This window comes from Myxine glutinosa, chromosome 7 (genome assembly GCF_964187855.1).
Source record: "Myxine glutinosa chromosome 7, kmMyxGlut1.1, whole genome shotgun sequence".
Classification (NCBI taxonomy): Eukaryota; Metazoa; Chordata; class Myxini; order Myxiniformes; family Myxinidae; genus Myxine; species Myxine glutinosa.
This window is the reverse complement of record NC_136267.1, coordinates 116095008-116121706: the sequence shown is the minus strand read 5'-3', so window position 1 is coordinate 116121706 and position 26699 is coordinate 116095008. Positions and strand designations below refer to the sequence as shown.

Below are 26699 nucleotides of genomic sequence, written 5' to 3'. Positions count from 1 at the left end.
ATATATCTCCGGCGGATGGTCCATTGCGAGTTCTTGTCATTGACGCCATGGCTGTGGTTCAGAGTATGAAGAAAACAACGATAATGCGAAAGCTATCGGACCTCCAAGACGCATTTATCAAGCGGATTGAGTACATGATGACTGGCTACAATGAGGCTCGAGTGGTATTTGATCGTTATCTGGGTCAAACTCTGAAGAACAAGACGTGCCAGAAGAGAAGTAAGACCTCCACAGAATATGCCATCCACCCAGATATGAAGCTCACAATGTCTCCAAAGGAGATTCTGTCTGCATCAAGTTCTAAAAGTAAACTGACTTCTATGTTCGCTCAGGGTTTGTTGGAACACTTCTCCGGTAACAATACCTTCAAACTAGTCGTCGTGTACAACACCAAGATCAAGGGTCACAATTGTGAAGAAGATCATTCACACGAAGAAGCTGATACACTGATACCTCATCAAGTCTTGGCTTCTATCGCTGAAAGTGCTGAGAGATACATATGTGTTTAGTCACCCGACACAGACGCCCTCACGCTTCTCCTGGACCTGGTCTCTTGTGGTCGTCTTGGAGCTCAAGCTCGTCTGAAGTTTTTAACTGGTAAGGGAACGAAGTACCGCGAAATTGATGTGGTGGACCGAGTTGGAGTAATGGGTCTTCGGAAATGTCAAGGACTGATTGGACTCCACAATTTCTCTGGTGCTGACTGGGGTGGGAAATTCATGGGAATCACCAAGAAGACCTGGGTTGGTGCCTACATGAAGCTTGATGAAGATGATCCTGCCATCAGCTGCTTCCGGGAGCTTGGTGAGGGTCCTATCCCGACCACGCTGACGAATGGTGAACTGCCCTCTCAGGTCAAGGATTTGGAGAAGTTTGTCTGTCGCGTATACTGCTCGACCGGTCCTACAACCCTACCGGCGCTTAGATGGGAACTATTTCGGTCAAAAAACTTAGAGGGAGAGATGTTACCTCCTACTCGCGCTGCGTTATTGCCCCACATCCATCGCGCAAATTACATCGCCATGCGGGATAAATCATATACTACAAACTGCCCGACTCTGCCTTCTATTGAACAAAATGGATGGACTGTAAAGAAAGGTCTATATGTTCCGGTGGGATGTCTCAACCTCCCTGCCCCAAAAGCTGTGATTGAGCTTACGAAATGTAAATGTAAATCAAGCTGCAAAGGCAGATGCAGTTGTTGGAAGAACGGTCTTCCATGCACTCCTCTATGTAAATGTTATGTCGATAACTGTGTAAATTTGGTCAGAAATGATATACATAGCGAAGACGTTGACGAATAATCCATCCAGTAGTTTAGTTTGCATGATTCTCGGATGTGTTATCTTGAGAATTTAGAGGAATTGTGTTACATTTCTTAACTACTTGTGTCGATAATTGTGTACATTTGGTAAGAAATGATATAGTTAGCGAAGATTTTGACGAATAATCCGTCCAGTAATTTTAGTTTAAAAGCTATTTAATTATCAAAATTATCTTGCATGATTCTCGGATGTGTTATGTTGAGAATTTAGAGGAATTGTGTTACATTATTACATACTTGTGTAAACAAAAACATTTTGTGACATTAAACAAGCTAAACACACATAGTTCTGCATTTATATCATTTGTAAGACTTTTGCTATTTCGGTAAATATTTTCTAAATTTGACTAAGAATGGCTTTAAAACGTAGATTTATTTGTGACTGGCCAGTCTGATCGCAAAAATAACTGCTTCAGCCGTCTTCTGGTGCATGAAAACCCTCAGAGTGGTACTATATGACCAGGTTTTATCGCTACCTTCGAAATGACCTTGGCCTTGGCATGGAACCTAACCGGAAGTCGGGAATCGCCACTTCCGGTCGCTTCGAAAGTATCATAAATGGATTTAGCGTCATCGACAACCTCTCTAACGACCCCGAGATCGATAAAATCTCAGTTGTTAGGGGAGAAAGTCGCATGGTCAGTCCCGGGGGTCACTGGAAACAAAACACCCCTTAAAAGGGGGTCCAGGGGTCGGAAAATTTGAACCCCATTATTTTCGAATAAATTGACCTAAAATCAATCCAACAAAGCAAAAAAATCAATTTTAGCACGCAAATCGCACGGGAGCTGTTTTTCATGACACCTCATACCACACTAATTGGGAGTAGTTGAAAATGTGCCAAGTTTCAAAATTTTCCATTTAGCGGTTTCCGAGAAATAATTTTTAATTATTTGCATTTCACCAAAGATGGCTGCCATACCACGTGAACTATGACGTCACAATTATAAAAACATTCTACATGGGTTCTACATGTGAACTCCTACCCTGAAAGTTTTGTCTCAATTGGACAAGTGATTCCTGAGAAAAACGAGGTTTAGCACGTACGGATGTACGTACGTACGGATGGACTGAAAACATGCCTCCAGCCTCCTTTGCGGGAGGGGCCCCGGGGGGATGGGAGGGGCTCCGGGGGGGGGGGAGGGAGGTACAAAAATATAAATGAAACGGTGGATAAAAACAGGCTGCAATTTGCTGATCGCACCAAGTTAATTACATATTAATTCTACATATATTTTACTAGCAGAGTTACCCAGCGTTGCCAGGAAAGTAAAGTCAGTTACACAATTCAGTTTAGTGGGCTTTTTATAGTCAGAGGAAGCCACGCCCCTCGGGCGTGCCCTGCTGCCACGCCCCGTTTAAATCTAATGTGCCCATGTTTTTTGTCGTGAGATAGATAGCATTAAATTATATACACATTCTTTATTGAAACATATCACGATGTTTACACTCCTTTTCAGGCAAAGACAAGGCCTTCTGCAACATTGGCAAAAAGACAGGAAGTGGATAACGAAGCAAGACAGGAAGTGGATAACTAAACTAATTTATGCAATTCCCACTGACAGCAAATGGTAAGCACACTTTTAAAAAGCTTACATCTGGCCGTGTGCCTTCTGCTCTCTCCAAATTGCACAGATTCCTCTAGAAACTCACATGCTCACCCTCCTAATGTCCAGACTGGTGGGGCTTCCTGCATCCCCTTATTCTCACAATTTTGCAAGTCTGCCTGTGTCCATTTTCATCTTCCTCAATCTCAAGTGTGCTTTCAGCAGGATGGGCTACAGGTATCCCACCCCAAAGCAATATGAACCAGTAGCCACATGCTACACACAGAATTATTGAAGACTACCTCATGCTCTCATCTGTGACATCCTCCACAAATGCCGATTTTTTTTTCCATTACTTGTTTTTATGCAATTCTTTTTCTTGTTGTATGTCAAACTTCCCCACAGCCCCCTATGCTGTCATTGAGCTTTCATGAGCTGGACCCTTAAAAACCCAGATGGAATACTTACTGTACAGTCAACTTGGTGCAAGGCAACTCTTGTTTTTGAAGGGGTTATTTTTTTTGATCCAATATGGCTGCCAGACCACATGAGTGATGACATAAATGTATATTCTCCAATAAAATCGTTGTATAGATCAGCCTCAAAAAAATTCAAACTGATCAGACCAAGCGTTGTCCCTGTCAAATTATGATGTCATATGCACACTTGCCTCAGCTATCTTGTCTGGGTTTGAATCTCAATCCACGACAAAATGTCACTGGTGTGTGCACCATCCGTCCCTTGGAGGAACGTTCCATCTGCTGGCATTAGCAAAGATTATACGGTGTCCTAAGCAAGAAGTAGATGAGTTCACGCTGGCTCCCTGAACAAATTAAAATTTTCTGTTACATTCAGCCAAATGGAAAGAATGACCAGCTGGTTTCTGCAACAATGGGATTAATATACATATATATATATATATATATATATATATATATATATATATATATATATATATATATATATATATATATATATATATATATATATATATATATATATAAAACAACCTTCACTTGAATGGAGAAGGTGGATCAGACTCGGCAACAGTTGCTAGAGTGAGATGCGCATGGAAGAAGTTTCGGGAACTGAGTGGCGTGCTGACGAGGAGGGGAGTGTCGTTGAAGCTGAAGGGAAAGGTGTGTGCTGCATGTGAGAAGTGTTATGATTTATGGGAGCGAGACATGGGTCATGAAATCGAGCAGCAACGAAGGCTGGAAAGGGTGGAAATGCGAATGGTTCGACGGATGTGCAGAGTATCGTTGAGAGAGAGGAAGACAAACGATGAATTGCAAAAGATGATTGGAATAGAGCCTGCGATTTATGCTGTGAAGAGAAACAGATTGAGATGGTTTGGTCATGTGTTGAAGGATGAAAGTGACTGGTTGAGAAGTGATGGAAATGAATGTAGAAGGAAGTAGAGGACGGGGAAGACCGAGAAAGACTTGGCTAAAGATGGTGGAAGAAGAAATGCGGGCAAGGGGGTTAACAAGGGGAGATGTAGAAAATAGGGCAAAATGAAGAAGATTCTCATGGGGACCACAAGGCTAAACCCTGCTCTAGCAGGGAAAATGGCCTTAAAATGCATGTTGTTTGTTCACCGACCCCACAAAAGGTTGGGAATTATTGGGGTCATTAAATAATTGCAGTAGTAACTGTGTAAAGAAAACAAATTTGAGAAAAGAAAGAAAAAATAAAAAAACCCCAAAATAACCGCATACACGTTTTTTCATTTCATTTCCCTGGCACACTCCAGACATTTTTATTTCACATCAAAAAAGGTCAAGTGAAACCCAAAATCGATTACAAAAACAATACGAGGGAGAGGGAGCAGGGGATTGGGAATGAAAAGACAAAACCAACATGTACATTTGAATGGACACGAGGCAAATGATACTTTCAGCCAAGGACTGCAAAACATAGCAAATGGGCATGACAACCCAGGTGTTAAGTTCAACAACGTTTGAAGAACCCAGTGGGTAGGACTGGAAGAGTTTCATCTACACGGCTTTATAAAATAGCGTACAAAATACACCAAGCAGCAGCCAAGTCACATCTGTTTTGCTCCTCTGAATGCAGTGTCTCCAAAAAGGCAAATTAAAGATTTCAGCAGCTTTGCTAAAGAATCTCCACGCAAAATTGAGTTAAAGCAGGGCCAAGTCAGACAAAAACAAACAAACAAACAAAAAAAAGAAAAAAGAAAAAAAGAAAAAAGAAAAAAAAGAAAAAGGAATCAAGTAGTTTCACTGGAACAATGCCGAATGGATAAAAACCTGTATTAAGAGAGACATGATTACCAAGTTTTATGTTGAAGCGTCGCAATCAGATAGGCCAAAAGACAATACCAAGGGTGATCAGAAGTGGAATAATTGAAGACGAAGAAAAGATAGAATAAGTGAAGGGGAAATACTCCAGTGATCCAAAGACTCAAAATAGAAAGTGGCTTAATTTCCATGTAGTGACAGCAGACTGGGAAGCTACTTCAAAAAGGAAACCACCCCTTCACCAAAAAAAACAAAAAACAAAAAAAACAAGAGTAGCAACTCAATCCTTCAGCAGCCTCGACTTGATTGGAAGGGAGGGTGGTGGCACAAGAGCAGTTATGATGATGGCACAGGGTATCGAAAGAAACGAATTGGGAAACGAATTGGGAAACAAAGGGATAAAATTAATTTGATTTGGCAGCTGTGCAGACAATTACACATCTTCATTTTGGTTCTGCTTTACAGATCAGGAAAAGTGGAAAGTACTGAGCGTTTGGTCCCCCCACCCCAAATACCTGTAAAGGTGCCCACAGCTGCCCACATGACCGGCAATCAGACGTCTGCTCGAAGCAACAACCTATCCCTACCCTTCTCCCGCTCTTCCTGCAGTGATGCACATTTTGGAATCAGCCAATTTTACAAATCCTCTTTGTTGTGCTCCTCCTTTTTCTTCTTCTTCGATTCATCGACCACGATTGGCTGAATTGTTGCCTCTTTTTTCAAGTACGAAATGAAATCTTCAATTTCTCGCCCACCCTGCCACACAATTGTTTTGGGGGAGGGTAGAGGAAGAAGTCAAAAAAGTATTATCCCACAATAATTTAAAAGCATTTCAAAAGTAAATCAGTACATCAAAACCAAAACATTACACTGTACTATATCCTCTTATGCTCTTCCATTCTGTTCTATTTTGCAGCATTAAAAAAAACTCACCTCATATCTCTTTGGGGTGTTCTTGCTACCCATTGGGGAAAAGTAAATTGAAGGAAATCTGCAACAATATTAGAAATAAAAATAAGTAAATCATTGAACACCGACAGTGGATAAGGAAGTAAACAAAACTTGCAAACAATGGCAGGACGAGGAGCAGAAATCCGTCACATACCCTTTAACATCGTATTGAGCTGGCACGTCGTTGGAAGTTGCATCCATCTTTGCAATGACGATATTTTGGTCATTTGCCAACTGCAGTGCCATTGAAAATAAATATAAAGTCAGGGTTTGTCCAGAAACAAGAAAATGAATCTCAAGATAAACAAACCATGGATTTTATGCTATTATACCAATCAAAAGTACCTTCTCTCCAAGCTCGTTGTACTTTGGCTCCAAGCTTTTGCAATGCCCACACCATGGTGCATAGAACTCTATAAGAACATCTTTGCTTTCATCGTTCACAATGTCATCAAATGATTCAGCCACCACAGTCTAGATAAGGTCAAAAAGCAAGCAGTCATTATATGTTATTTTGATGTTAATTTTTTTAAGAAGTAAGTGTGTTTTGCAGGTCTGCATCTGCATAGTGCAAGAATATCAATTCATGAAGCTGTTGAAATGGGGAAAACAAAATAATAAATATAAAAAACCTTAAAAGAACCAAACCTACTTTAACTGGCCCATCATTACTTTCAGGAACAGCCTCAGATTTCAGGTATGGTTTGAGATTTCCATCAAAATAATTCTGCAAGAACCTTTCAAATGACTGGCCATCACGCCTGCAAAGAAATTGGTGATGGGGAAGGAGAGACAAAAACATAGAGGAAAATACCCCTGGTGCTCACCTGGTAGAATAAACAGTGTGCTGCACTGACTAAAGGTATTTTAAACCAATTTCAATGCTTGCTCGAAGACAGGGCAGCATGTAGAATCATACGAACATAATCATACGACTTTAAATAAACAAACAAAAAATACCTATTTTGGGGGGCACCCCCCCCCCCTCCCCTCCCACCCCATGTACCTCCTCAGACCCCAATTTTTCCAATGCCTTGAACAAACATTGGTACATCACGGATGATGAAGGTTGTGGTGAAGTGTAATCAATATTGTGTGTGTAGGTTCTGAGAAAAAAGCAAACACTGATTTTATGGGACAACAACCCCCCCCCCCCCCCCCTCCCACAGACCCCTACATGGGCAGATTTTTTTTTTATGCCGTTAACATACTTTGCTACATCACGGGTGGTGAAGGTTGTGGTGAAGTTTCATCGAAAGTGTGTATAGTTGCAGAGAAGAAAGCAAATATCTACAGTGCATTCAGAAAGTATTCAGACCCCTTCACTTTTTTCACATTTTGTTATGTTGCAGCCTTATGCTGAAATCGTTTAAATTCATTTTTTCCCTCATCAATCTACACTCAATACCCCATAATGACAAAGAATGAATGAATGAATGATCGTTTTAAGGCCATTTTCCCAGCTAGAGCAGAGGTTAGCCTTGCGGGCCCCATGACAATCATGGTTCCCTGTTTGAGGCAATGTTTTTATGGCCGGATGCCCTTCCTGACGCCAACCCTTAGTCACCTCTTACGATGTGCAGGGATACAGTGCACCTATTCTAAACCTGGGTACACACCGGGTCCATAATGACAAAGAGAAAACAGGATTTTAGAAAGTTTTGCAAATTTATTAAAAAGAAAAAAACTGAAATATCACATTGACATAAATATTCATACCCTTTGCTATGAAACTTGAAATTTAGCTCAGGTGCCTCCCATTTCTCTTGATCATCTTTGAGATGTTTCTACACCTTGATTGGAGTCCACCTGTGGTAAATTCAATAGATTGGACATGATTTGGAAAGGCACACACCTGTCTATATAAGGTCTCACAGCTGACAATGCATATCAGAGCAAAAACCAAGCCATGAGGTCGAAGGAACTGCCTGCAGAGCTCAGAGACGGGATTGTGTCGAGGCACAGATTTGGGGAAGCCTACAAAAAAATTTCTGCTGCGTTGAAGGTTCCCAAGAGCACAGTGGCCTCCATAATTCTTAAATGGAAGAAGTTTGGAACAACCAGGACTCTTCGTAGAGCTGGCAGCAGGGCCAAACTGAGCAATCGGTGGAGAAGGGCCTTGGGAAGAGAGGTGACCAAGAACCCGATGGTCACTCTGGCTCAGCTCCAGAGATCCTGTGTGGAGATGGGAGAAACTTCCAGAAGGACAACCATCACTGCAACACTCCATCGATCTGGGCTTTATGGCAGAGTGGCCAGACGGAAGCCAAACAGTTCAATTTTGGTTTCATCAGACCACAGAATGTTGTTTCTCACAGTCTGAGAATCCTTTAGGTGCTTTTTTGCAAACTCCAAGTGGGCTTTCATGTGTCTTTCACCGAGGAGAGTCTGGCCACTCTGCCATAATGCCCAGATAGGTGGAGTGTTGCAGTGATGGGAGAAACTTCCAGAAGGCCAACCATCTCCACACATGATCTCTGGAGCTCAGCCAGTGACCATCGGGTTCTTGGTCACCTCTCTTCCCAAGGCCCTTCTCCCCCGATTGCTGTTTGGCTGGGCGGCCAGCTCTAGGAAGAGTCCTGGTTGTTCCACACTTCTTCCATTTAAGAATTATGGAGGCCACTGTGCTCTTGGGAACCTTCAATGCAGTAGATTTTTTTTTGTAGGCTTCCCCAGATCTGTGCCTCAACACAATCCTGACTGAGCTCTGCAGGCAGTTCCTTCGACCTCATGGCTTGGTTTTTGCTCTGATATGCATTGTCAGCTGTGAGACCTTATATAGACAGGTGTGTGCCTTTCCAAATCATGTCCAATCAATTTAATTTACCACAGGTGGACTCCAATCAAGGTGTAGAAACATCTGAAAGATGATCAAGAGAAATGGGAGGCACCTGAGCTAAATTTAAAGTGTCGTAGCAAAGGGTATGAATACTTATGTCAATGTGATATTTCAGTTTTTTCTTTTTCATAAATTTGCAAAACTTTCTAAAATCCTGTTTTCTCTTTGTCATTACGGGGTATTGAGTGTAGATTGATGAGGAGAAAAAATGAATTTAAACGATTTCAGCATAAGGCTGCAACATAACAAAATGTGAAAAAAGTGAAGGGGTCTGAATACTTTCTGAATGCACTGTATTTTTGGGGGTCAAACCTGGACCTACTTTGACCTCCCGGAGACCCCCAAGGAGGCAGATTTTTTTTAATGCCGTGAACAAACTTTGGCACATCATGGGTGATGAAGGTTGTGGTAAAGTTTCATCGAAATAGTTTGTGTAGTTATAGAGGAAAAAGCAAATTCCTATTTTGGGGAGTTAAACCTGGATCCACTTTGACCCCCAGTAAACCCGCTTATACCCCGATTTTTTAATGCCATGAACAAACTTTAGTCACAACACAACAAATATCATTTGTGCCAAATTTGGTCGCAATCCCATCAGCGGTTTCGGAGAAAAAGTTTCAAGTGTGGACTGACGGACGGACGGACTGACGACGCGCCATCACATAAGCTCCCATGAACTTCATTCCAGGTGAGCTAAAAATGAGAGGACACTACTCATGAGAGAGCTCCAGAGCATAGCAAAGATCGTCAAAAAAAGGTTTCCCCACAAAATGCAATCCCAGACAGGTCACTACTTCATTTTGAGATACTCAGGGGAAGGTGTCAATAACACTGGTCAACAGCCAAATTGGTTCTGACTTATTTTCAACTGTTTCTAACCAATGTGGTGCCCACAAATCCGAATCTGACCTTAAAATTTCGCTATCACGTGACCTTGACGGAGTACCTCATAAGTGTGGAAAAAATATTTAGAGCATGCGAATTTCTTGATCAAGTCTCAAAAAGTCTATTTATTGTCACAAAAAATTAATATGAACTTAAAGTTTTTATTTACATCACATAAAAAAATGTAAATATCCAAAAATAATATGAACTTTATAAAATATCACAAAAAATAATATGAACTTAAAGTTTTTATTTACATCACATTAAAAGTGCTTCTGAACTTTACTTTTGCGTTTGTAGGAGCAATCACTTTCACACTGTAAAGTCCAACAGTAGTCGCCCATCATGTTTGGATTGAATGGGCCTTGATATCGAGTCTCCATGATGGCAATTTCCTGGTGAAACCTTTCTCCGTGTTCATCACTGACATCGCCAAGATTTTGTGGAAAGAAGTCCAGATGAGAATGGAAGAAATGTATCTTGAGTGACATTCGAGCACCGAGCGCCTGGTAACTCTTCAACATCTTGTGCACAAGCTCTTCATAATTTGGTGCTCGAAAATCCAAGGTAATTGTTTGCAAGAGCCACAAAGCTATCCCAAGCAACGCTTTCCAGCTCAGATAGTCTCGTTACAAAGTCCTGATTAGTGAGTACAAGACGAATTTGAGGACCATTGAAAACACCCGCCTTTACTTTGGCCTCAGATACAATGCCTTGGAACTTCATTAGCAAGTAGTGGAAGCCGGCACCATCTTGATCCATGGCCTTCACAAAGTTCTTCATCAAACCAAGTTTCAAATGAAGTGTTGGTAAGAATACCTTCTCAGGGTCAACAAGAGGTTTGTGAATTTCAAATGAAGTGGTATTCCTATGGTATACTGGTTCTCAAAAACTGGATGTGGTCGTGAAAATTGGATATCATAATCAAAATCTACAGGTTCATGTTTGTTAGAATCACCTCAAAATATACTAGAACCATAAAACTTTAATAATTTTGTTGACCAGTGTTATAATTCGTACCTTGTTCAGGATGTTTGTTGGCAATAACTCGCAAACTATTGGTGAAAGACATCATGGGATCTTCAATGCCCCCTAATAACCAGTGCTAGCAGTCGAGTTCTCCAGCTCAGCATGCATCAGATGGACTGCACAAACATTGATGCCTCACCCTGCATCATTCCTTAAAGCTTCAACTTTGAATATTTATCAAACAAATGTGAATGGGAGCACATGCTTTTTACAAAGATTTGCAAACTTACGTAAATTCCTCCTGCATCACATATTTCTCCCCTTTGACCGTGCGGATTGTAACCAATGGCAGGTCTCCACCACTATCCAACCCAAATTCCGACAGCGAGTTAGCAAAGTCACGAAAGCCTGCAACAGCGTAGTGAAGTGGCTTTCCCTCATCCGCAAAACGCTTGGCGACACGCATCACCCTGCACACAGCACAATCCAATTTAAGAAAACAACATTTGGAAACAAACAAAAGTACATTATGAGGTAGCATGAGCAATTAAAAGAACACAAGCTCCATCAAATCAAAGTTCTGAAAATGCGGTTTGAAACTTGGCACAGCAAAAACCTTGTTGAACATCTTTATCACCACTTCCAAAACTCAACCGAGCTGATTTTGTTATTTGGGCACAATATCGCATTTTGATGACAAATCCAGCATGCCTGGTGGACATTAGGCCCAAAGTAAAACAAATACTTAACTGTAAGTTTCAAGTAAGTAGACCACAAATTAAAAACATTTTTGGCCATTAGTTATTTTTATTATGCCACTGCAGACCGACAGTCACCAGAGGCATTATGTTTTCAGGTCCGTCCGTCCATCCATGATAGATTTTCATTGTTGCGATAACTTAAGAATGGCTGAAGGGAACCAAGTCAAACTTCAAGTACATATAATGATGTTAAAATAAAAGGATTTGATTATGGGGTCAAAGGTTAGAAATCCCGTTCGTAAAAATTCTGTCACTGAGCTAACTTGTGAACTATGGTTCATGAGATTTTGACCAAACTTGGTTTAAGTATGTACTGTATCAAAATGAAAAGATTAACAAATTCGATATATCTGCACCAAAGGTCAGAGGTCATGTCAGGTAAAAATGTGATGATTGAGAACAGCTAAAGGGATTTAAATCAAACTTTGTACATGTCAGAGGGATATCGGTCGACGTCGCGATGTCAAACAGTGCCGATCTGGGTTTTTTGTTTTTTAAGCTGTGGCCAATTAGGTTTCCAAGTCCAAAATCACCACCCACCCACCTTGGACAAGTTCAGCAATTTGCTATGCCATTCAATTGTAGAACAAGGCAATTCCACCGTAACTGACGTAATGTTCAGACGATTTTTTTCCACCATGTATTTTTATTTCTTTAGAGTGATACTGCTGATCTTTTGATTTAATTCATACTCATTTGATGCATAAACACTTTTTTTTTTCTTTTTTTTTTCTTTTTTTTGTATACTGAATCGAGGCTCGTGAAAGAGCTAACATTTATTTCACAAACAAATCAACCAGACAAACAAAACATACAAAAAGAGGGAGCGGAAGACAAGATGGGGAGAGGAGGGGAAGCACACAAACACAACACCTGAGAGCAGGGAGAAGCACGGGAGGGGGAGGGCCCGGGGGGAGGAGGCGTGGGAAGGGGGGGGGGAGGAGGCGTGGGAAGGGGGGGGGGGAGAGGTGTAAAACACAAGGAGACCAAGGACTTCCAGGACAGAATTGGTATTTCAAAAAAAGTGTAGGATTTGGGGTGAAATTAGCGGGGGTAGAAAAGATCAAGGTTTTGGATGGGGGAAGATAAAAGATGGTGGTGAACAGCTGTTTTAAAGACCTGGAGGGTGGAGTGGGATTGAAGAGAGTGAGGGAGTTTGTTCCAGAGGTGGGAGAAAAGAGGAATGAAGGAGTGAAGGTGAGCAGAAAGTCTTGATTTTTGGCAGTTTAACCATAAGAGGGTTGCAGGCAGATCTTGTGCGACCTGTAGGAATATTTGGGGGACAGAGCCCAGAGAGAGCTGGGGGGGGGGGGGGCAAGGCCAGAGAGGAGTCGGTAGAAGACGGAAAGACCACCAACCTGCCTGCGATGAGTGAGTGAAAGGCCCTTGGAGTTAGCTTCATCGCGGGAGATTCCAATGATTCTGAACGCTTTGGTTTCAACAGGTTTCAACAGAAGACGAGCTAGGTGAGAGGCAGGAGCACCAGCCCGGAGGGCTTTGGTTTCAACGCTTTGGTTTCAACAGGTTTCAACAGAAGACGAGCTAGGTGAGAGGCAGGAGCACCAGCCCAGAGGGGAGAGCAGTATTCCATTGAGCTGCGGATGAAAGCCTTGTATGTGGTGAGGAGCTAAGGTGTGCCAAGGAAGGACTTCGCTCGATGGAGAATGCCCAGTCGGCGACTGGCTTTGGAAGCCAGATTTGAAATGTGGTTTTCCCAGGAAAGATCATGGCAAATAGTGAGACCCAAAAGCTTGAGTGACAGAACTTCTTGGAGGGGATTATTCAGAAAGTGGATGCGAGGGTTGTCCAGTTGGTCTTTTCGGAGAGACATCGTAAGAGTGTGAGATTTGTCAGGATTGAAAGACATGTTCCACTTGTTTGCCCAGTCTGATTTTGACCAGGTCTGCAGAGAGTGAGGCGGCTGCAGACTGCCGATCTGAGGGATGAGGAATGGAGCGACAGAGAGTAGAGTCGTCAGCAAAGAGATAGAGAGGATTTTCAAGAGGGTCAGAGAGATCATTGATGAAGACCAGAAAAAGCACAGGGCCCAGGACACTGCCTTGGGGAACTCCAGCCTGAACGGGAAGAGATGAGAGAAACCCATTCAGGGCCACACGTTGACTACGACTAGAGAGGAAGTCCACCAGCCATGCGTGGAGACTTCCATGGATACCAAAGGAGGAGAGTTTGGTGAGCAGAGCGGTGTGCCAGACCGTATCGAAGGCACGTGATATGTCAAGGGAGACAGCTCTAATTTCCTGTTTGGCATTGAGGACCTCCATCCATTGTTGAGAAAGCAGAAGCAGCATGTCCAGAGTAGAGTGACCAGGTCTGAAACCAAATTGATGGTCAGAGATCAAGCCATTGGAGAAGAGGAAAGATTTCATATCTGAAGCAATGATGGATTCCATGACTTTGCTGATAATTGGGAGAAGGCTGATTGGTCTGTAATTGCTAGGATCTGTTTTTGCACCTTTTTGTGCAAAGCGGTGATGTTGGCTGATTTCCAAGCAGATGGCAGATGACCTTGAGCAAAAGAGAGGGTGAAGAGAACAGAGAGAGGGAGTGAAAGAGCGGAAGAACATGATTTTAGGACCCGTGGGCTGATGCCGTCAGGTCCAGTTGCAGAATCAGAGTTGAGGGTTGACAAACTTTTCCACCTTGTCAGGAGGAAAGGACACAGAGTCCAGGAGCAGCTGGGTATGACTGGGTATGGTGGGTACAGAGGGATGGGTTTGGGACACAAGATTTAGAGGCAAACACAGAGTTGAGGCATTCAGCTTTTTCACGTGCGGAGTCAGCCGTGTAGCCGTTTGAGGTGAGGGAGGGGGAACAAACACCAGAAACAGATTTGACCAGACGCCACCAGGATTTGGAAGAGGGAGACAGATAAGAGAGTTCGGTCTTGAGAACGGAGAGATATAGTTTCCTGGCTCTCCTGAGGGTGGACACACACTTGTTTCGGGCTTTGTAGAAGGAAATGAGATTTCCTTCCGTTGGATTTGCTTTCCAGGAGACGAAAGCAAGTTGTTTCTGGGCAACAGCCTCACCACAAGATTCCGTGTACCATGGACGGGAGGAAGGGTATGACAACTGAAGACGAGATGGGATAAATCTGTGCATGAGAGAGGGCAATTTACTTTGGAAGAATTCCCAGGATGAGTTGATGTCAGAGGCGGTAGAGATGGGAGACCAGTCCAGATGATTGATGGCTGCTTGAAGACCGTGCCAGTTGGCCTGAGTGAAATGCCAGACTCATCGACGCTGAGGAGGCTCTCTGAGAATGGTCAGAGAGATGTCCACTTTGACAAGCAGATGATCAGATGAGCCGATTGGAGCAGAAGAAGAGCAGCAGACATTTTCAGGGAAGTTAGTCATAACTAAGTCCAGAAGAGAAGATGCTACGTTGACTGAGATCCGGGTCGGGAAATTGACAGATTGTGTCAGTCCCAGTGAGTCGCAGAAGTCCTTTGCTGAAGAGCCATGGCTGGTGAGAGGGGTACCCACACCCAGCCAACTGGCATGGTGACAATTGAAATCACCACATATGAGGAAGAGAGAGTTGGGATGCGTAGAAAGAAGTTGGTCCATATTATCAGACAGCGAGATGTAGATGGAGTCATCACTGTTTGGTGGACGGTACAACACACATATGAACAAAGGGTGGGAGCGAAGGGGAAGCCGTAGCCAAAGGTATTCCTGGGGGTGAGGTGGAGAGAAGGCAGTGCAGGGCGAGTGAGTTAGAGAGTTTTTTTATAAAGATAGTAACCCCACCTCCAGGACGAGGCTCAGGTCTATCATACAGGAGGAGGGAGTAACCTGGGAGAGATACCAAGGAATCAGAGACATCATGAAAGAGGAAGGTTTCTGTTAAGCAGATCACATCTGGTTTGTCAGAAGCAACCTGTATGGAGAGATCACTCAGGTTTGAGCAAAGGCCCCGGATGTTTCAGGTCCATACCGTTAATGAAGAGGAAGGGGGAGCATCAGATACAGAACGGGGGGGGGGGGGGGGAGGGGTAGGGTAAGATGTGGAAGAGGAGGAAGAGGTAGGGAGAGCTGTTGAAGGTGTGTCAGAGATTTCAGAATATCTTGGAGAAAGGGAAGAATGGGGCGGACAAAAGGTTTGATGGAGATTGGGTGAGGCACAGTGAGGTGTTATTTGAGGAGGGGGAAGAGCGAGGCAGAAGGTTGGGGTAGATGAAGGTGAAAGTTGGAAGGGGGAAGAAGCGGGGAGGACGCTTTGAGGAGGAGGGGTGAGAGGAGAGTCTAGGAGGGGAGGAGCGAGGGAGAGTCTTGGAGGGGAGGGGTGGGGCGGAGTTTGGGAGGGAGGGGAGGGAAGGGGCAAGGGGGGAGATTTGAAAGGGATAGGTGATGGGGAAGATTTGGAGGGGAGGAGCAAGGGGGAAGATTTGAAAGAGATGGGTGATGGGGAAGATTTGGAGGGGAGGGGCAAGGGGGTAGATTTGGAGGGGAGGGGTGATGGGGAAGATTTGGAGGGAAGGGGTGATGGGGAAGTTTTGGAGGGAAGGGGTGATGGGGAAGTTTTGGAGGGAAGGGGTGATGGGGAAGATTTGGAGGGGAGGGAAAGGGGGAAGATTTGAAAGGGATGGGTGATGGGGAAGATTTGGAGGGGAGGGGCAAGGGGGAAGATTTGAAAGAGATGGGTGATGGGGAAGATTTGGAGGGGAGGGGCAAGGGGGTAGATTTGGAGGGGAGGGGAGATGGGGAAGTTTTGGAGGGGAGGGGTGATGGGGAAGTTTTGGAGGGGAGGGGCAAGGGGTGAGTTTAGGATGGGAGGGGCAAGGGGGGAGTTTATGAGGGGAGCGGCAAGGGGGGAGATTTGGAGGGGAGGGGCAAGGGGGGAGATTTGGAGGGGAGGGGCAAGGGGGGAGATTTGGAGGGGAGGGGCAAGGGGGGAGATTTGGAGGGGAGGGGCAAGGGGGGAGTTTAGGAGGGGAGGGGCAAGGGGGGAGTTTAGGAGGGGAGGGGCAAGGGGGGAGTTTATGAGGGGAGGGGCAAGGGGGGAGATTTGGAGGGGAGGGGCAAGGGGGGAGATTTGGAGGGGAGGGGCAAGGGGGGAGTTTATGAGGGGAGGGGTAAGGGGGAAGATTTGAAAGGGATGGGTGATGGGGAAGATTTGGAGGGGAGGGGCAAGGGGGAAGATTTGGAGGGGAGGGGAGATGAGGAAGTTTTGGAGGGGAGGGGAGATGGGGAAGTTTTGGAGGGAAGGGGAGATGGGGAAGTTTTGGAGGGAAGGGGGGATGGGGAAGATTTGGAGGGGAGGGGTGAGATTGGATTTTGAAAAATGTACGATTAATGAGAAACGAAAATTTCTTGCAAAATGAGTTTGAGACCTTCGAGTCAAAAATACGTTTGAGGACGCTGAAGGAGGGGTGGAGTGCTGGAGAGTTTTGGGAATGTAGGAAAAAGGAACTGTAAGAGATGGTATTTTTTTTGGAATGAACTGATTTGGTGAGCAAGTCGAAAGCATCCTTTTATTGGAGAAGAAGAAAAAGGTATTATAATATATGACAGAAAACAGTTGTTCAGGGGAAAGTTGAAACATCTTTAACAACGTGATCATGTGATCACGAACAACGTGAACGAAGAACGAACAAACAAATAAGGACAACAAATAAACGAATAAGAACTGAGAAGGAAATATTTTTTTGGGTTTTTTTTTTTGAGTTGTGATGTTAAACAATGAGTATGAGGTGAACGACTGGGACAAAACAGAGAACGAAAGTAATTGCAGCGCAATCAACGAACCGCTGAGAGAAAACAAAGCCACAAGGTCGGAGACGGTAGCCTAAACCTACTAGTACTAGTACTACGCCTCAGAATACGCGACACGAATTAACCGACGATATAGTATACATGTATGAAAAATTAACACCAAAAATTTTCCTAAAGACACTATAGGAACACACACCGAAAGATAGATACAGTCTCGACAAAAACACAATTGTGAAAAATTACTTAACTTCGCAAACGTGAGCGCACGGGGCAGCTTCGAAAAAACGTGACCTCCAATCTCGCGCATGCGCAGATCATTTGACTGATCCTAGAGATTCCAGCTCTGTTGAATTACCAACCAAATTGTTGTAACTGACGTAACATCAAATGTTACCCCATCTGAGACACTCCAAATTACATTGGAGAATTCTCTGAATTTATTATGACTGATCAACAATGACAATGCCCTAGTCCATAAGCTTATTAATACCTACTTATGATCTGCAATCAATTAATACCTCCAGTGAAATATTATGGGACAAACACCATGTAACTGATGTAACACTGAAATGTAACTGACATAACTCTTGCAAATCTATAACATTTGAATGCACTTTGACCAACAAGTACTTTTTAATGACCTTCAAATTGAATAAACTCTGACAGATAATAAAAATGAAATAGCACCTGAACTAGGTCATCCCTAAATTTATCTTATGCCACAACCTACCCAACAAACTAGAAAATATATTTTCTGAAATATTTTCAGCAAACTTGTGCAAGGCATCAATTCAGTTGAAAACCTATTCTCTGGACCATAAAATCAGTGGCAGCAAACATTTTAACTCTGATTGTGAAAATAATCCAAAAGTGGGGTTAAATATCAGCATTTCATTGAACTCGAAAACAAAATTTGTTTTAAAACTGATTTCCAAGAGGTCAAGAAAAGCAAAAGTTTGATAAATCAAATGGTCTTTGAGTGTGTAAGAGTTTACACCACCCACTACCCCTTCAACTCAATTCATTTGGTGGAAGTAGCTAATAGCATCACAGATTAGATTTTAGTTTCTGTATCTCTGGATTTGCGCATTTTGAATGTCCTCGCTTTAAACTGATCCCAAACTCATCTGGCAGCTTCTTGACAATGCACACCCGTCTCCAGGAACTTATTGGAAGTGCATTTCCGATTCATCGCATGACTTTTCCCAAACTTTGCGCTGATGGAAATGCTTTAGAAGGGGTAGTGACGTAAACATTCCCTGCGTGAAGATTCTGGGTTTGGGGTAGCATGAACAGCTGCTGCTTTTTTGGGTTCTCATTTTCGCCTTAGCACTATGCTGTTTCCTTTTCGCTGATTATCCCATTTTGTGGGCTACTTTTCGGTTGTTCTGCATTCTTCAGACGAACTTCATTGCATATTTAATCAGACATCTATGCTGTGTATCTTCTCATCCTTTCTCTGGCAGGTTGCCCTGTCTGGAGAGGGGTTTCACACAACTCAGAAATCATAATGAAGTTCTATTATCAGCTAACATAACTGACGTATCATCATCAATTTGATGACGTTACATCAGTTACGTTAGCTCTTATGTCGGGTTAGGAAATTATGCATTCATTCAGAGTCAAAGACGGTTCTTTTCAATGTATGCACTGTAGTTGCACCTCAAATGTAGAGAATACTGAAAGGGACGGTGTGCAAAGGCCCATTTCACTGCACTGAATGAAAATTGTCAAATTCCGTAACTGACATAGCAACACCCCGAGTTATTTTTTAAATCTCCCAAATGAGAAAAATCCACCAAAATTTCCCTACAAAAATTTTGTGCCAAAAGGATCTCCAATGATGGTGAGTCGTTTGACGAATCCCTTCCCTTTGTTGGTGTGCTCACTAAGCATTGTGCTTTGTGAGATGGCTGTATAGTCCAATGCAGCGCCCACAGCATCTACCACAAACATCGCAGGTATAGACTGGTCCTTGCGGAGATTGACGTTGGCAGGTTTTCCTTTCTCGTCTCCGCTGTCTCTCAATAGCAGGTCGCCCACATTCAAAGTGGTCCAGGCCTTTGCGGCAAATGTTACGCCAAGTTGACCTGTTTGTGGCCTGATGTTCCCCGGCGACAACTGGGATGGCACAATATGTGACTAGACGTACATGACCCTTTACCAAATTAAAGTGGTCCATAGAAAAATCGCTCTTGGGATTATATGGTCTTCCATGCATAATCAACATCAAAGGATCTCTAATATGTTATCATCAAACCTAATCAATTCAGCACAGAATTTAAGAGAAACTAATTTTTTTTCAGCACCTTGGAAAGAAAATGACACCTCCGACATTGACAAAGTCAAAACAAAATGGCCGCTAAATCACATGACATCAGGTCCGCACCGAATATTCACATAAATTATGATACTGTAGGAGTTGTGGGCAACGAGAGGTTAAAAACTTCTTGACTTGTTCAAGGCTCCTTTATTTCCAAAAGAACTTTTTTCCGACCGGAACTCCTCTCTTTTTATATCCCCCATCAATTCCGCCCGATCCTCTTAAAGGGGCGTGGCTCCCACAACCGAGTGCACGCCACGCCCATACTACTGAACTGAAAATATATAGAATGACCATTGCCATTCACACCACACAGGTGGAGATGTAGCTACTGGGCGCCATCTTGGTTGGCACTCGATGCTGGGCGATGGTGATTTCCGTCATGCGTTTGCACGGAATTCAGAGCGAAAAGCGATTGCGTTTTTTCACCTTTTGTGCGATCGTTTTTCAATTGGAAACATATCACAGTTACAACAACACTTTCCTTTATCTTTTCCTTTTCATAAAAAAAAATTCGAGAACAAATATTGTTAATTTGGGAGCGTGAAGAACTCGGGACATTTTCATGAAACTTGCGAAGAGTCTGTCCGAATTATTTCACAACGATTTGTTTTTGGTCAAAATTGAAAACATGAATTCAGCTGTCCTTTTATTACGTATCAAAATAATGCAAACTAAAGTGATGAAATGTAATCAACTTTATCAAGTAGGCCCAAATGGTTGGCAGAGTGAGCAGCCGGGAGAATGTACATGTCTGAGTCGGTCGAGTCGTGCTAACCAAGATGGCGACACGGTGGCTACACTTTTCACGGAGTATGGGCGTTTTATATATTTTCAATTCAGAGGCCCATACCGTCAATAGTCCCACTGGTCCCGTGCTAGTGAATTACAAACACCTCTATGGGGTATCCCCCACATTCGCCCCCCCAGAATTCACTCGCACTGGCCATGTCAGTTGTTGGGGGGCCTTAACCACCCGGCCGAAACGACCCCTGATGACCCGAGCAGGGAATGTTAGTGGCTTGGCGGGAGGCGAGCCAACCGGGGACTTACCCGACGGAGGACGGCCCCGCCGTGGGGGTTGGGCCAACCGAGGGGGCTGGTCTAGGTCCAAGAGAGCCGGCTTGAGGGGTCCACAGAAAGGTGGTCCGGTTTGCCGCCGGTCGACCACGAAGGACTTGTCCCCGGCCTCCAGAACGCGGAAAGGCCCGTCATAAAGCGGCCCCCGGAGTGCGTCATGGCGAACAAAGACGTACTCCGCTGTACGTAGATCTGGCGGGACGTGGGCCTGAGGCAAACCATGTTGAGATGTGGGCACCGGTGCAAACATCTTGGCATTCTCCTGCAGAACCGACCGCTGAAGGGCAGCGGACCAGGGGCTTGTGGCATCAGGCATGAACTCCCCGGGAACCCGCAGCGGCTGGCCATAGACGAGCTCAGCGGATGAGGACTGGAGGTCTTCCTTAGGGGCTGTCCTGAGGCCCAACATGACCCACGGGAGTCTGTCTGCCCAACTGTCATCCCGGAGGCTGGCCCTGAGAGCAGCTTTCATAGAGCGATGGAACCTCTCACACAATCCATTAGCCTGGGGATGATATGCAGTTGTGCGATGGAGCTTTACCCCCAACCCCTGGGCAACAGCACCCCAGAGCTCTGAAGTGAACTAGGGCCCCCTGTCTGAAGAGATGTCCGAGGGGGCGCCAAAATGGGCAACCCAAGTGCCGATGAACATCCGGGCCACATCGGCAGACGTCGTAGACGTAAGCGGGACGGCCTCTGGCCACCTGGTGGTCCTATCGACCATCGTGAGGTCCCCGCGAGGAGGGAAGAGGCCCCACCAGGTCCACGTTAACATGGTCAAACCGTCGCTCGGGCACTGTGAATGGCGCCATTGGGGCCTGGGTATGGCGATGCACGGAGAGAGAACTAAAACCCGACCGGAACCCCTCTCTTTTTATATCTCCCATCACTTCCGCCCGATCCTCTTAAAGGGGCGTGGATCCCACAACCGAGCGCACGCCACGCCCATACCGTCAATAGTCCCACTGCTCCCGTGCTAGTGAATTACGAACACCTCTATGGGGGTATCCGCCACAATACAAAATAAACAAGCGTTACGCCTAAGTCCCCCGTCGGTGAAGTGATGCGAGTTGACAAAGTGGAAGACGCAAGGCCGCCATCTTGGATTTTGACGTGGCGACCCAATTTTCAATATCGTTCTTCCTTATGCCGAGATACACCCACACACCAGATTAGAAGTTGGTACTTCGCTTATTTTTCAAGATATTCATCTCACAAGGTTCAGACATACATGGCGGCGGCCATCTTGGATTTTGACGTGGGTTGCACCCACACACCAAATTCGAATGTGGTCCTTCGCTTACGCACGCACACACGGACGGACAGACACACGGACGGAGGGGAAAACCATAGTCCCCCTTTCGCTCCGCGGTGCGACGGGGGACAATAACCACATACAAGTACCCTACTGCAAAGCCGCAATGTGCCGGCGAAGCCAAAGCCTCTTGCCACTATTTTACCCATCACTATGGCATCAGTAGGTTAGGTAGTTGGTAGGTGTAGTAGGTACCGTACCTAGTTCAAAATGACACCATTTGCATTCTGGGTGAGATTAACATTTATAAAATTTACTTCTTGATCAATTCGGTGAATTCCGTCAACTTCAGATATTTCCGGCCGTGAAAAACTATCCCATACGGCCGCGAGATTTCGAAAAAATAATTCGTCAATTTTAGAATATTTGACGCCGTTTTCAGCCTCCGAAACGCGGTAATAAGGTTTTTTGAAATATTTTTTCAAATGCTCGAATCTCATTGGTTCCGGTGTTTGGTGACGATTTTCGTTGAAGATAACCAGGGCCCGTGCGGGCCCAGGGAACGAGGTTGGTCTTAAAGTATTTTAATTACAAATTGGAGGTGCATAAGATGGTGAATCAAAAAAAGACGGGTGAAACAAACTCCTATTGAATTTTTTCTCAATTTTTTATACATACTTCCGCATCCGCAAGATGGCGGCCTCCATGGAGCGATTTGGTGCGTCAAAGCTTCGAAATTCTCAAAGGATTCAGCAAAATCTGGCTTTTCAACATAATACGTACGCGTTGATTGACAACACCGGCTTCGCCGGCTATTAGTCTTGTTCAAATTCAGATTTCATTTTTTAAACCCTGAGGTAACATTTTTGGTGGGATTGCGCAACACAAGTTACAGCTGGGGTCAATACGGGACTTGAATGCTGGCTAGGCCTTTTGCACATGCGCCGTGTGTACATTTACATTGACTGTTCTACTCGCTGGGGACTTTTAACCTGCCGTTATTAGCACAAAATCTGTCATTCAAATAAATATTTTAAACAGAATTTCCAGCATTTACATGAAAGGGTGGAAATTTTAGGGTGGTTAACCGTAATTGTTCTGTTCCTGAATGCAAATACGACTCACCGGGATATAGGAAAAGATGACTCCCAACCTGAACACGTCAGCAGGTACTGACACTCCAATATTGAACACTATGCCAATTCTCCTGGGACGAGCTCAGCTTAGAATCCAAACGCTTAAAAAAACTGCTGCCTTAAACAGCATTTGAACCCACAATCACGAGAATGCTAGTCTAGTTTCCTCAAAGTTTTTTGTTGCAATGTTTATTATTATTTTTCCCACCATTTCTCAGCACAAATAGAGAAGTGGAACAACACAACAACATGCATTTTAAAGGCCATTTTCCCTACTAGAGTGGGGGTTAGCCTTGCGGTCCCCATCACTTCACAGCCTTGCGGTCCCCATGACAATCTTCTCCATTTTGCCCTATTTTCTGCATCTCTCATTGTTAACCCCCTTGTCCGCATTTCTTCTTCCACCATCTTTAGCCAAGTCTTTCTCGGTCTTCCCCGTCCTCTACTTCCTTCTACATTCATTTCCATCACTCTTCTCAACCAGTCACTTTCATCCTTCCTCAACATGACCAAACCATCTCAACCTGTTCCTCTTCACAGCATCAATCACAGGCTCTATTCCCATCATCTTTCGCAATTCATCATTTGTCTTCCTCTCTCTCAACGATACTCCGCACATCCATGTTACCATATTTTACCTCAAAATAATAATAAGATTATAGAGCGATTTGAGAGGCCGACAATGATGCCCTCCCCATCGGCAATGCTTTGATTACAGTCATCTCACCACTCAATGCAATTTGCATTGTTACACAGGTTCAGTGAACTGTGCTGTACATTTGAATCGGTGTTGCCCAAAGAAGCAGCTTGTTGTCATGGCTATTTATTGACGGCACTTATTGAGGGAGGGGGAAGAGGGGTTTGGTTGTGGGTGAGTCCCAGTGTGATGCTTTTTCAATAAGATTTTAAAAATCAACAAAGCATTAGCAACCCCAACACTGTACCAGGTTTCTTAGAGTGTGAAGTCTTCACATCAATCATGAATGTCCGAGACGGGGCTGTCATGAAATTCTGTCTAACGTCTGAACCCAGGTGTCATGCGGCTTTTGCCCGCTACGCGGCCGTTATAAGAACTCGGTCATTCAGTGCTATGATCATACCTGAGACATTAACTGTATGCTGTGCTGGTGCATAACTAGATGGTACGTACCACCACTTTGTTACGGCTCGCTTGTGCTCATCTGTAAACTCATTACTAGTTCAGATGTATGCTGATTATTGATATGATGTTCGTTGGTTCTCTTTACGGGTGTTGTTAGGGATCGAATGATATTAAACTCATGATCTGAGCCAATGTTGTAACTCTGATTCTTACAACAATTAATACGATTTGTCTCTTGTCCTGATCGACCACGATGACTCATAAGCTGATACTCGTCCAGATTTTCGGAGCGGACCCACAAGCCCCGGACTCGGCGGCTCAGCTGCAGCACTGGCTCCGACTGTTGACAAGTTACCTCGGAGCCCAAGCTGAACTCACAGATGAGACGAAGCTAGCGGTGCTCAACTCGCGCGTCTCACATTCTGTTTATCAGTACATCTCTCAATGCGTCACGTACGATACTGCTGAAGCGGACCTACGCCGGATCGACATCAAGACTCGAAGCGCGGTCTACACCCGGTATTTGCTCTCCTCACGACAGCAGGACCTTTCGGAATCAATCCATCACTTCGTTCAGGATCTTCGCCGATTAGCGAAGGACTGTCCAGGTGAACCTAGATCCCACGAACAGGTCTGTGATGATTTAATGAGAGATGCTTTTGTTTCCGGTGTATACTCACCGATGATACGTCAAAGATTGCTAGAGACGGCCGATTTAACTCTGGAGACTGTTCATAAGAATGCGCTCGTTTACGACGAGGCGCGAAGACGATCCGAGGCATACGATCGTCATGATCGACCGTACGTCACTGTGGGGCTAACCGGTGAGCGACCAGAGAGGGCTGCTGCAGCGGAGCGAGCGGATGCTGAACCTCCGCTGGAATCGAGAACGGACACTCTCGAGGCTTCGGGCCCGAGCGTGACCACCGCAGCTTCCACAACCCCATCTGCCGGGGGTACCGCAAAGTGCTATTTTTGTGGAAATTGAAATCATTTGAGAGCAGTTTGCCCGCGCGCCAGGCGACGTGTTATTCGTGCTCACGAAAACGTCATTTCTCAAAGGTATGCCGATCAACACGAACGGGCCAGCGAACTCGCCCGACATTGTCCGTGCTTTTCGCACGGTCCGGGGCACAATCTGCATCTCGTGCGACCTTGACTAGGATCCACTCGCAGCCTGCGAGGCGCCGTCACGTGCCCTTGACTGTGATCTCCCCGCACGGGCCTCGCGCGGCACGCACGTCCTTGACGGGAAGTCTTTCATCACCCGCGGCAATTTCACGCTCAACACGAGCTGGCGTTGGACCAGCGCGCGTGGCTCGATCGCCACCTCTGGATGTTTCAACAACTACAGGACCACCCGGGTTAACCAACGCTGTTATTCCAGTCATGGTTGAGGGGCAGATGGTCAACACCCTGATCGACACGGGCTCGACTTATAGCTACGTTGACTTGCGGCTCATCCAGAAGCATGGATGTCCGATTCTCGGGACAACGCGCAGGATTTTCATGGCTTCCCAAGCTCTTTGGCTGCGCACTAAAGGCGAATGCCAGCTGAAGCTAGTGATCAATGGCCGAATGTTTCCAGATGTGCATTCAATGGTTTTACCAACGTAATGTGCATAAGTGCTACTGGGTCATGATTTTCTCCGTCGACATGGACGCTTGGAAATGGAATTTGGAGGTGACAATACTCTGTGTGTGCTCTGGCCGGGATGGAAATTGAACCCCTGACGCTGTTTCCAAATTTGACTCCCGACTGCACCCTGGTTGCCATTAAATAGTGACGATACTCGCGGGCTGACACGCAATTTATAGCAGAGGAAACTAGCCGACTTCTGAAAGAGGGTATAATCGAACCTAGTCGATCGCCTTGGAGGGCTCAAGTTCTGGTAGTCCAGACAGAAAATCATCGCAAACGCATGGTAATCGACTACTCGCGGACGATTAATCGGTTTACGCAACTGGACGCCTACCCACTCCCGGGATTGGATTCCCTGGTTCGGCAGGTGGCCCAGTACTCGATCTACAGCACATTAGATCTCCGCAGCGCGTATCATCAGATCCCTATCGCGGAGGCCGATCGCATCTACACCGGGTTTGAATCCGGACAGAGGTTGTACCAGTTCACTCGATTACCTTTTGGGGTCACAAACGGGGTGGCATGCTTTCAAAGGGCCATAGATGACAATCGCTAAGGAACACTTAACCGATGTCTTTGTTTACCTGGACAATCTTACAGTTGGTGGCTATGATCAGGCCCATCATGATGCTAATTTGCAGCGTTTCCTCCAGGTTGCGCGCACGTATCTGCTAACTCTGAACGAGGCTAAATGTCGCTATTCCGCCCGCACGATAGATCTCCTGGGGTACACCGTGACCCAGGGCTCTATCACTCCAGACAAGGAGCGGCTGCGACCTTTGCTCGATATGGCCCCACCACATGATCGTGCTTCGTTGAAGCGTGCCCTCGGACTATTTGCACATTACTCGAAGTGGGTTCAATTTTTTCTGAAAAGCTCCG

At 45.0% G+C, this 26699-nt stretch overlaps 1 protein-coding gene across 1 annotated transcript in view; it reads right to left on the bottom strand.

Moving 5' to 3' along the window:
• Positions 1–4582: 4582 nt before the first annotated feature.
• Positions 4583–26699, bottom strand: part of PDIA3 (protein disulfide isomerase family A member 3) — a 50490-nt gene continuing 28373 nt past the window's right edge. Inside the window, exons 8-13 of the mRNA XM_068122948.2 lie at positions 11070–11249; positions 6739–6847; positions 6432–6560; positions 6241–6320; positions 6069–6126; positions 4583–5891 (exon numbers count right to left, since the gene is read on the bottom strand). Of these exons, the coding sequence (XP_067979049.2) occupies positions 5772–5891; positions 6069–6126; positions 6241–6320; positions 6432–6560; positions 6739–6847; positions 11070–11249 (676 nt within the window). The 3' untranslated portion in view covers positions 4583–5771. The remainder of the gene's footprint in view (positions 5892–6068; positions 6127–6240; positions 6321–6431; positions 6561–6738; positions 6848–11069; positions 11250–26699) is intronic.